The sequence below is a fragment of the Myotis brandtii genome, unplaced genomic scaffold (genome assembly GCF_000412655.1).
Source record: "Myotis brandtii unplaced genomic scaffold, ASM41265v1 scaffold180, whole genome shotgun sequence".
Classification (NCBI taxonomy): Eukaryota; Metazoa; Chordata; class Mammalia; order Chiroptera; family Vespertilionidae; genus Myotis; species Myotis brandtii.
Window position 1 is genome coordinate 814,432 of NW_005356675.1, and position 11,721 is coordinate 826,152.

The following is an 11,721-nucleotide window of genomic DNA, read 5'->3' on the forward strand; positions in this document are numbered from 1 at the left end:
CGCCCATCTGCCGCCAGCCTCCATGCGGGTGGGATCTGTGGGCCGTGGAGGCTCGCCCTTGGACAGCGCCCTGGGGACCCTGGTCCGGCCCCTGCTCCACGGGCCTACGTTCTCACCACCAGGAAGAGCCAGATGCCAAGATGCCTTGTGGCATCACCTTTCACCAGGAGCACTCTCCAGACTCCCACTTCAATGGCTATTTCCTCACTGCTCAGGTCTCAGCTTCCTCATTCACTCACCTGGGGGGAGTGCACCTGTTCCACAGGAGCACTGCCCCCTTAACCAGTGCTCTACTACTCACCAGGGATTAGGATTAGGATTGTACCTCCATCGCTGGTCAAGGATACAGCCTGATCTAGGGCCCCCTATCTACCTGGTCTCCTAGGAGCACTGGGTGGGTAGGGAACGTCCAGGAACTGTGGATTGGTAGGACTAGGCCATAGAAACTATCCCCACCCCATCCCCAGCCACTTAAGGCAGCCCTGGCAGCCCTCCAGGCGGCTATTTCACTCTGGCTCCCCACCAGAGGGACCACACAGGCAGGGCTAGTTTAATGAGAGGTTTGAAGGTTCCCAAAGTCACCTCACTGACTTCTATTACTACCTGGGAGCCCCTTCTGCTGATTCTCACCTGTGTCTGAGCTGCCTCTTGGTTGCTTCTTTGTGAGCGGGCCCCTGAGACTTCCCTAGCCCAGCACTACTCACCCAGGTATGAACCTGCTCCTTTACTTTGGTCACCCTGTTGTCCTTAGTCTCCTTCCCAAGCCAGAAAACTTAGCTCTCTTCCTTCTGCCCTCTCCTGGTTGCTCAGAGACCCAACTGGCCTGCCATCCTCCATACCTACTGGGGGCTCTGGCAGCATTAGGGGGTGGACCCCAAGCTGGCCTGTAACTTTATTCTTCTTTGCCATTTAGACATCACTCCAGGAAAGGAAACATAGCCCTGCACACACACACACACACACACACACACACACCCCTACAGTTAAGTTTTCACTACTTTGAGAAGCTGAGATATGGAAAAATAAACTCAGTGATATTTCTCAAATTATTATTCATACCCCTGTTATTAGCCATTATATTATTTGAACAAGGCCAAACGTGTTTTAGAGTGCTCTCCATGAAAGTCAGCGCACAATGGAACAGGATGATCAGGACCCTGGGGGAGGCCTCAGGGAAAAGATCAATAGAACACCTGATTGGATACTGAGTGGGGGCCAAGGAGGACAAATAAAGGCAAATGGCGCAAGCAAAAAATGGAAGGCAACAAGGAACTCCAGAAAAAAAAAAAGAAAAAAAAATCAGTCCCAGAATAATCTCAGCACATTATTTGGCTCAGTAGCCAATTCTTTCACAGTCACAACACTATTCGTAGGGTTTCAGCATTTAGAATCAATCTATAGAGAAGGCAAGGAAGGCCTAGTTATGATCACAGGACATAATATAAAGTTGGTTGTAAAAAGAAAGGACAGGAGATAGTTGTCAGGAGAAGGGAGGAGGAGAAAGGAGGGCTGGGACCTGAAAGCCTTGTCTTGCATGGGGTCGGGGGGATGGAGGGGAGTGTTGAAGAATGCTGTTTAGAGTTGAAGGAAGGAAAAATTAAGTGCTGGGATATGTCCAAATGATATATGACCAAGTGCCCTTGGGGGGAAAAAAGCATAAGGATAGAACAGGTGTGTTAGTCTTGATTGGACTGGAAGTTGCCCAAGGCCCCATCTTTGAAGTCAGCCTCAATTTCTTTCGCTCAGTGGGCCACTAGTTGGCTAGTTTGGCCTTTTCCTTACAGAAGCCTGGCCACTCCATCTTGGGGCCACCAAGTCCTCACTTCCTCCTTAACATGGCCTCCCTGAGCAGACCTATTTCCTGCCATTTGTCCCTTGGACTGATCCCACCTTCAAAGGTTGCCTGAGCACAGACTTCCTGAGCATACCCTTTGATCCCCTCAGGCCGGGAACAGAGGCCAGCAGAGGCTGGGCAGGGCTCTGGTGGCCACAGGGGGACCAGATAGGACAGAGGTGGCAGGCCATAAACCCCCAGGGAACAAAGGCAGTGGGCAGCCTGTGGATGTCTAGGCCCCTTGTGGGCAATCAGCCAGGGGGCTCTGAACAGCTCCTTTTAGTTTGTAAAAAAGGGGGGTGTTGTGCCCTTGGGGTTATCCTATGTAATAAAGAGCTAATATGCTAATTAGACCGAATAGCAGAATGACTGTCCGGATGACCTTCCAGAAGACCTTCAGGGCAAAGCTGGGGCTGTGAGGGTCGAGCCCCTTGCACAAATTTCGTGCATTGGGCCTCTAGTATGGTAAATAAAAATGCAATTAAGGGTCCCCAAAGGCACTCAGAGCTTCAATGAAACAGCCATATCTGGCTATTTAAGGCCAGTTTTCAGAGGCCTCTGTGCTCACTGGGAGGACTTAGCCTTTTGTCCCCCTCCCTCCATTGCCACGTGGATGTAGGCAGCCAGGCCAGGAGGCAGGGTCAAGCCTCCTGATTACAGGATGAGCTTTATATCCCTTCATATTATGTCCTGTAATCATAATTAAGCCTTCCTTTCCTTCTCTATAGATTGATTCTGGAAGGCTGGGGACTGGGTCCACGATTTGCTTATCACTTCACTCTGACCCCCCATGGTCCTCTACTCCTTTGACCAGGCCCTGCATGGCTTTATCATGACAGAAGGAAGGACTGGGCAGGTGGGCTGGGGGAGATGGTGCTGTGCTGCCTGTATCATCTCTGATGGAGACAGTAGGCTTTCCTGGCCCTGCCGTCCTATCCTCAGCCCCGTGGCCAGCATCCAAGCAGCCAGCCCAGGCGGGACAGACAACCCTGGGAGAGAGCAAGGGAATAAAGTCAGTGGCTTGGGTTATGCAGAGCAGAGAGGAGCTCCGGGGCTGAGCAGAACACACCGCCCCGCCCCACCCCACCCACAAGTGATTACAGGATGAGCTTTATATCCTAGAAAGTCCACTGGGGAGGGCCACACTCAGACAGGAAGGGACCAACTCGAAGCTGCCGTGCAGGGAAGAAGAGGGGGTCCTTTGTGAGAAGAGTCTGTATGGCAGAATTTCTAGAGTTCTTTTAAAAAACACCTTTTGATAATCTTTTATCTCTATTCAGTTTTGCCTCTGTGTTACATTAAAAATACATACAAATAAAAATAAAAATATACTTGCTTTATTTACCAATTTTCTAAAAGGCAAAAAAGTCATAAAAAGACACAAGCAGTAAACAACATATTGCACTGGGCGGAGAAAGCTTGGTTTGGGCATGAACCAATCACTTGTCCGGCAAGGCTAACAAGTCATCACACAGACTCTGGGAGCTTATTTACACATATTTTAGAAATATATTAAAAAGAAGGCTCAGTTTAAATTTGAGGAAAGGTTTTCCTGACACCTGTGTCAGCACATACACTAAAGGAAACATGACTGGAGGCATGGCACCGTGTAAACAATTTCACAAAATGCTCCTGTGTCATTCTCAGCACAATGGAGCGATGCAGTCAACAACCAGGGGGTGTGCCTTAAATAATGAAATAATGCCGGCGGTAACACTCGTAACAGTAGAGAATGTTTTGGCAGTTTGTGTTCAGGAGACACATGTAATCCCTTCAGGACCTCACTTCAGAGGCAGGAAGCCGTCCGTAGCATCTAATTATCACACAGAGGCACAGACTACATCCTCAACTTGGTTCCTGAAGGTGATATTACTTTGTAAATAAAATTTAAAAAGTTAGACAATGTTTTGTGTTTGAGTTAATAAAAAATAGGATTAATATTCAAGAATAGGATGGTTTCATTATGAAAACCAACTGGATTAAAGGGGACTTCACTATTCTGGTATTCACTTCTTCATCAAAGAACAAGCAGAAACCTGCTTCCTTTAAGTTTCTATAGACTCAATGCAATTTAAGTCAACTGCTTCATCAGTGGGAACTTCTCATTCACTCCAGGGACAAATACAATTTTTTTCCGAACAATCTTTGGGATATATGATGCAACATGAGGTTTTGCAAAAAGTTGGGCAGACTGGTCTCACTCTTCCCCAAGTGTCCCAATGACCTGAAAGTGCCAGAGAAACTGGGGGAAGTCACCAAAGAGACGGAAGCTGCACCAGGTGAGGTGAGGTTCATGAAGAGACTAAGGGCTGTCCCAGCCCAGGGTGTGGTGGGAGGGGTGAGCTCACAGTATCAGCAGCTGCTCTGCCTGAGCCAGAGCTGATGTCTGGGACTCGTCAACTGAAGAACACGAATGGGTCCCAAACGCAGGGATCAAAGCCCGGTTTGCAGAGGGAAGTCACCATGAAGAGATGACAGACAACGTGCTTCGATGTACATACTGGTCATGGTCTGAAAAGGAGCCAAGAATGATGTTCTACATCAGTTCACAGAAGGGTCTGGGTGAGAGTTAATCTGATGGAGTTGGTTACACAAATCACCAGGCCTTAGTCCAGAGCAGGCATTTCAACTTTGTTCACCCCAAACTCGAGTGACATCAGGTAGAAATATCTGGCACTACGGTGCCTGAAGCCAAAGCTGCCGGTTTGCTTCACACCACTTAATGCGAAACATTTTCAAAAAGAAAATTAGGAGAGGCTGTCATTTCCACTTGGTATGTTTTAAAAACATCTAGTTTGACTAGATAATAATTTAGATAAAAAGCAGCTTCCAAGAGAGGACAGAATTTGATCCGCAGACACACACCCTGGAGAGCTACAGGAGGCGGCCCTCAGCTCATTTGGAGTCACACACGGGCACAGCCTGGTGTGCTGCCTTGGACACCCCCGGAAGTCTAGTCGGTCCAGGAACTTCTGTGAGCGCTCAGGTGGCCTCCCCGACACTTACACAGGGGATTCAGTCTTTCTTTAGTTATATCACAGCTAAGTCTCTTTCTTGTCCTCTAAAGTCCACATTTATATTTTAAATATAAAAATGTATTTCTTTTCAAACTCTTCCCACCCTCCAAAAAACTATGGATTTTTTTCCCTAAAACAAAACAAAACAACAAAAATTTATCTGTCCATTTCCTTAGAAACAAATTGTGAAGCTCTGTCCTCTTCCATCACCGTCTAAGGTAGATTGGCTGTTGGAGTGGGCGGGGGTGGGTGGGGGCAGTTACGTCTGCCCTTCGTTTTTGTGGCTCAGGGGAGGTCCATTTTCCTTTTCTTTTTTGTCTGTGGATTCGCTGAGTCCCAGAGGAGGACTGTCTTCTTCATATGGTACACAAAAGTTGCTTTTTCCTTGGCTTTCACAGTAAACACATTCCTTAGGAGAAAAAACATGAAATCAGTAACAAAAATGTAGTTCACCCCGAGTGAGGTACAGTGACCAGGTTAGCTGTAAGGCTGCTGGAGGAGAGGGGAGGACCAGTTGTTTCTGAGGGTCCTGCTCAGCAGTGGGAGTCATGCCTGTTTTGTGAGGAGTCCAGCCCTGCTGGACCCTGATCTGAGAGGCAGTCTGCCTTATGGGACCTGGAGTTAAGTTACTAGCCTCAGTTTTCTCATCTGTAAAATGAGATATCAATAATGTGCCAAGGGAGGGAGGGTCCTAAGGGGAGTGTCTCACTCCAGATGCCGCTAAGGTTGGGGTTGTGTAAGACGGGGACAAAAATTGCAGCAGTTCAGAGGACACCGAGAACTGGCAAGAGCAGCTTCCAGGGTGTGGGCCTCAGGAGGGAGTGGGGAGAGAGGCTGGGGTACAGACATGTCTTTGGAACTATCAGAAAGGAACATAGACTGAAGGGGCAGCTGGAGGGAGGCAGCCATTAAGAGCAGAAATTTAATATTCCTATCATTACTGAACAGTCTACATGGATATTGAGGGGTTATGATAAGAGAGGTGTTCTTTTTTTTCCAACATTGTTCCCAAAAAGGTCTTATTTAAATATCTAATCTCATAGGAAGATTAAAAATTTTTATTTACTTATTGAGAGAGAGAGAGAGAAATATCGATTTGTTGTTCCACTTATTTATGTATTCATTGGTTGATTCTTTTTTTTTTAAATATTTTATTGATTTCTTACAGAGAGGAAAGGAGAGGGATAGAGAGTTAGAAACATCGATGAGAGAGATCGATCAGCTGCCTCCTGCACGCCCGCCAGTGGGAATGTGCCCGCAACCAAGGTACATGCCCTTGACCGGAATCGAACCTGGGACCCTTCAGTCCGCAGGCCGATGCTCTATCCACTGAGCCATACATTCTTGTATGTGACCTGACAAGATTGAACCCACAACCTTGGCGGCATATTGGAACTCCGCTCTAACCCAGCGGTCACCAACCTTTCGGACCTCACGGACCACCAGTGGTCCACGAACCACCGGTTGGCGACCGCTGCTCTAACCACTAATCTATCTGGTCAGGGTACGGTATTCTTTTTTAAAATAGAAAACAAAACTAAAAGAAAGAAAAAAAACTCAAATTTCACACATGATTGAGATTAGATATTTCAGAAGACCTTTTTGGGAACAATGTTGAAAAGCCATTGGAAGAAAGTTCTTTGAAGTAGACTTATAGTGTTGCAGTATCTTTTCTCTTAATAAACTTTGAATTCTGGAAGTTTTAAGCTCACAGAACAGTAGCAGAGTACCGGGTGCTCCTGAGAGCCTTTTCATGTGCTATCAGAAAAGCAGCTCGGTGAGCTTACCGACACATCCATGGCCGTGGGCAGTCCGCCCGCCCGCATCCATGGGTGCACCTCCTGCAGCTCCTGCTTCTGCCGCTCGGTGAACCGGGGCTGCAGTTTCTGCAGCAACTTCAGCTTCTCTCTGTCCTCCTTCAAAACCGCGTCTACGTTTCTTCACAGCGTGTTTAGAAAGAGGTAAGCTTTAGAATGTCTTTTTCCTTAAAGAACACACTTTTCTTTCAGTATCAATAATGGAATTTTAGATGAATTTGATTAATGCAAATTTCCTTTTCATTTAAAATAGATAACCCTGTTTAGGGTTACTTACCATCCCTAGTAATAATCTGTGGTTTTTCTATTAAAATGACAATCCAAGTCACAATTTTACTTTTACTGTAAATTATACACAGGAGCTGGGTGTCTGCAGATGCTTGGTTCTGTACAGGGTGATTCATCTGGGCAGTTCCTACCAGGAGGCGGTGGGTAGAATACCTTCCCTTGCCTCCTGCCAATGCTGGGCCAGCGGGAAGCGGCCCTGGAGATGGAGCCCCGGTCTACCCTAACCCAGAGACCTGGCTGTCCTGACCGCAGAGTTAATCCTCCCTTCCTTCCCTCCTCCCTCCCTCTTTCCCTTCCTTCCTCCCACCTGCCCTACGGAAGAGGCTCCACAGAGGCAGGGACCATGAATGTTCCTTGGAGCAGCTGGGGACAGACCCGATTCACTACAAAGCAGCTGGTGGCCATTGGTCTGCATCTCTAAGACATACACACCCCATTTACCCCACAAGGTTACTGGGCAACAGAGCAAAAGAGATGAAGCTGGCACAAATGCTTCATAAATGTGTAGTGCGACACCCGCAGGGTCGCCGGGAGCTTGTCTTTCCCCAGCCTGCAATGGATTACTCTGAAGGGCTCTATGGGCCCAGGCAACCATCGAGAGGGAACCTGCTTCTCTATCTGCCGCACTCAACTCAACCTGAGAGGTGGCTTTCAGAGGGAAGTGCCCCCTGACTGGCGGCCTTGTTTGAGGACTCTTTCACCCAACCCTTTCCTGTCCCTAGGGAAAGGCCGAGTGATTACCGGGAAGGCATCTGGTACGTCATCATGACACTGTCGTCAGTGTCAGCCATCAGCAGCCAGACGGGGTCCTGGAGGACATACTTGATGAAGTGCTCACTTCCTTCCATGTCTGCCTTCGCTTTGGCTTTGTGATTATTCTCTGAAGAGTCAATGCTTCCAAAATACTTGCTGGTGTGGCTGGTGTTACTACTGCCTTTAAACACACGAAAAGTGGCGGGTTAGACCACTAGTGCCTTGCAGACCATGCTTGTGGACACATGCTGGGTTAGGGAGCCGAGAGTCTTATTTGCTAACTTATTTGGTGGGTTTCCCCTTTTTTCCCCAGTCCTCGAATTACCTGGATAATTAAAATGGGATACCAGCTAGTGCCATGGAGTGGCTCTCCTGGGGAGGCCCGAGCAGCCCAGGTGGAGCCGGTCTTAGAAATCATGCTCCCTTTCCTAGCGCTCAGCACCTCTCCACCAAAACAGGCCACAGAGAAGTTGGTTTTGGCTTTGTAAGCGGAGGCAGCTGGCCTAAGCATGTTCCAGCGAGCCTCCCGGAAGGAGCAAGGCCAGAGAATGGAGAAATGGAAGTTCACTTTGGGGCAGCAGGATCTTTGAGTTTGTGGGGAGGACCCGCTTTAATGTGTCCGGATCACACTTGTGCGATCTGGTGGGTGAAGCACGCCATCCATATGCTAGGCTTACCCAAGGGGAACCAACTCAGGAAGGCAAACCCTGGCCGGCCCTCCCAGCCTGCCCAGGGAGCCCGGGGGATGGTCCAATAAGGGCCAGTGGGGTGTGAGGCCTGCAGTGGCCCTGACATGGAAGCCAGCAGGTGAGAATGCGAGTTCTGACTGGGTAGGGCCCGCCACCTAGAGGCAGAGCCCCTGTCTGCCTGTCTGAACTATTGTGAGCTTTGAGTGCCAGCTGGACACCTGGTGCTAGGCCCTGAGCACGTATGGCCTGTGGCTCTGGTGCAGCTGGGTCCTCTAGTGCGGGAGAAGTGGAGGGTGCCCAAGAACCTCAGGTACCAACATACCTGTCCCAATTCTGGATGCATCACAGCCCAGAGAGCTGGAGCCCAGAGAGTCTGAGGTGGCAGAGGCCCCACTTCCAGACAGGGCTGACCCTGCAGCTGAGCAGAGGTCCTCGCGCAGTAAGAGGTCAAGCAGGTCACTGGACGTGGAGAGGGCATCACTGTTCTGGGCATCTGAGGGCTCATCTTGCTTTAGGAACAAGAGAAGACACCAGTCAAGACACAGTCAGGACACAGCCCCTCAGAGCTGGGGGGCAGCTGCAAAGCGACTGTCCGCACAAAGCCACTCAGGGAGATAGTGGATGGCATTCCTCCTCAGACCCTGCCTTTTCATGCGCCAAATGAACAGACCTGTGGGTATTGGGACTACAGCAAGGATCTAGGTGGTGGCCTATGAATGCATCTCATTCAAGTAGATTTTGGGAGAATCACGCAGTTCTCACATCCCTGGGGGGAAAGTTTTATGCCTGTTCCTCCACTACAGCCGACACAGAGGTAGAAGAGGCCACCACATACCCCAAGGCTGCTCTTTGGTGGTGGGTTCTGGCTTCCTGTACCTGTGCCCCAGAGTGGAGGCAATCCTGGGAGCACCCCAACCCTCTGGCCATTGGAACTGGGACTATAGGCCAGACCCCAGAAACAGGAGTGGGGAGGGTGGCAGACACCTTGGGAGGCTGATCTGTTTCCTGGGTCCCACTTCCTCTCCTGGGAGTATGCCCTCCACAGAGCACCTACTGGTTGCACTGCCATAGCTCAGGCCACTGCACACTGAGCTGTCAGGACATAAAACGTGTGGGAAACTATAATTTCATTAATGGATTAAGAGTACGCCAGCAGTCCTGAAGGCACAGGAGAATGGGGCAGCTGGCTCACCATGAGAACCTCTGCCCCCACTGCCCTCTCAGGAGCTGAGTTCTGGCATTTACCCAGCTGTGCTGTGTGCTCATATTTGTCACATAAAATCTCAAGCCCGCCCTGGCTGGTGTGCTCAGTGGTTAGAGTGTCCCCCATGTACCTAAGGGTTGAGGGTTTGATTCTCGATCAAGGGCACGTACCTGGGTTGTAGGTTCAATCCCTGACCCTGGTCGGGGAATGTGTGGGAGGCAACCAATCAATGTGTCTCTCTCACATCAATGTTTCTCTCTCTCTGCCCCACCCCCTTCCCATCCCTTCCACTCTCTTTAAAAAACAATGGGAAAAATATTCTCCGGTGAGGATTAACAAAACAAAAAAGAAACAAACAAACAAAAAACCTCAAGGTCCATGACAACAAGTCACAAAGTCATGTGGGCTGTTTGGACCTTTCACTTATCATCAGACAATCAATCTTCCTTCGTTCAGATCCAAGACAATAAAAAGGCCCCACGTCTACTCTGATGAGGTTGTTGAGCTGGAAAACATTAATTTCCAGCACAGGTATTTATGTCAAAATTGAAATACCTGGTGGAACCCTTGGCCTAAAACACTGGCGTCTGAGATGATGACCTACCGTGGGTGCTGCGGGGCCACCCGCTGTAGAGAAAGAGCAGCAGGGGATCCTTGCATTCGGCGGTGCCTTTGGTGGCCAGTCCCAGGATGTGCCTGGTTTGCAGTCCGGCCCAGCACCTGTTGTCTCTGCTGTCCCTGCAGCTGTAGTGCTGCCCTCAGGGGCCTCCTCCAGCTGGAGCAGGTTGAGCTGCAGGGGTGAGCTGCCACGCGACTGGAAAAGTGGTGGGGAGGCCCGACCCAATGGCCCGGTGGACGACACTGGTGTAGCTGGGGTGGCCACACGTGACACCGGTGGCCAACGCTCTGCCCGAGGACAAGCACACGACTGCTTGGGGGGTGAGGTTTGACCAGGGAACTCAGGCTGCGAGGCAGGGATCATCTGGCCAGGGAAGAAGGTCGGGGGCAAGTTCGGGGTCACTGTGGGGAAGGGATAGCTGGGTAACACCAAGGCCATGACTGGGGCCAAGGGGGCAGTGAAAGGTGGGGGCTGGATGTCCATGGGCACAGCGGGCACCGTGAAGCTGGTGTGGGGCTCCATAGGTGCTGCTGCCACGGCCCCTGGCACTGGTACAATTCCTGTGGCTGGGAGCACTGGCAGGGAGTAAGCTGGCACTGGGGTAGGGAAGGGCATCGCGGGGCAGCTGGACTGGGATGTGTCTGATGGTGACCAGGCTGTGGCATTCAGGCCCACCAGCGGGGGCCGGTGGGGCACGGGCCCCCCAGACCCAGTGCTCTCGGAGGAGTCCCGAGGCTTGACCCGTTTGGACTTCAGTTTTCTGTTCTTCCCAGTTTTTTTCCAAGCTGAATCTATTCCACAGGTGTTTCTTAGTCCAGGAGCAGCTACAATAATGGGAAAACAACCAGAGTTGAAAATGTACGTGATTTCTATTACGTCAATTCCCAGAGACACATAGAATCTCGGAAACTTGAAGGCACCTCCTAGTTTAACATCCAATGTTCCCAAATGTTAGCCTGGGAACTGTCAGAAACACCATACGGTTTCCCTGATCCTTGGTGCAGTGAGAAAAATCAGGGCAAAATGTTAAGTTTTTATAAAACTGGATTCAATCAATTTAAAGGACCATTCTTAATTGCAAGATCACAATTGTTTTCTTCTGACATTAAAATGTCCTTTCTTTTATGAAATAATGACGGTGATAAGTGGCATTAAAAAGGTTTTATTTGTCCAAAAAGATAAAAATAAAAAAGCTGGCAATTCTAAGCTGTTCCCCAGTACTGGTTTGTGAAATCGGATGTCATCTAAGCTGATTTTTGAATTTTATGAGCTTTACCACTACTGGTCCTTAAAAAGAGCTGCTTCCTGTCTCGCCTGTGATTCCACCCGAGTGCAAGTCAAAGGGCGGGAAGGAGCACTTGCCCTCAGAGCCAGATTCTTCCTCTCCTGTGACAAGTGGCTGAGCTGAGCTTCTTTAGGAGGCTGGAGGGTCTCAACTGGTGACAAAAGGGACTCTGGGCATGTCCCCTTGCCTCGGGCCAGCACCAGGAGTACTATGGC

General features: G+C 49.7%; 1 protein-coding gene across 5 annotated transcripts in view; it reads right to left on the minus strand.

Annotated features, from left to right (window-relative positions):
• Positions 1-3,083: 3,083 nt before the first annotated feature.
• Positions 3,084-11,721, minus strand: part of PER2 (period circadian clock 2) — a 34,270-nt gene continuing 25,632 nt past the window's right edge. For 4 of the 5 annotated variants that reach the window (XM_005863719.2, XM_005863718.2, XM_014537636.1 and 1 more), the window contains 5 exons: positions 10,207-11,045; positions 8,721-8,907; positions 7,698-7,890; positions 6,639-6,789; positions 3,084-5,260 (listed from right to left, as the gene is read on the minus strand). In XM_005863719.2, the coding sequence (XP_005863781.1) occupies positions 5,111-5,260; positions 6,639-6,789; positions 7,698-7,890; positions 8,721-8,907; positions 10,207-11,045 (1,520 nt within the window). In that variant the 3' untranslated portion in view covers positions 3,084-5,110. Of the gene's footprint in view, positions 5,261-6,638; positions 6,790-7,697; positions 7,891-8,720; positions 8,908-9,923; positions 10,108-10,206; positions 11,046-11,721 lie in introns of those variants that run through there. The other variant, XM_014537637.1, reaches the window with a different exon arrangement.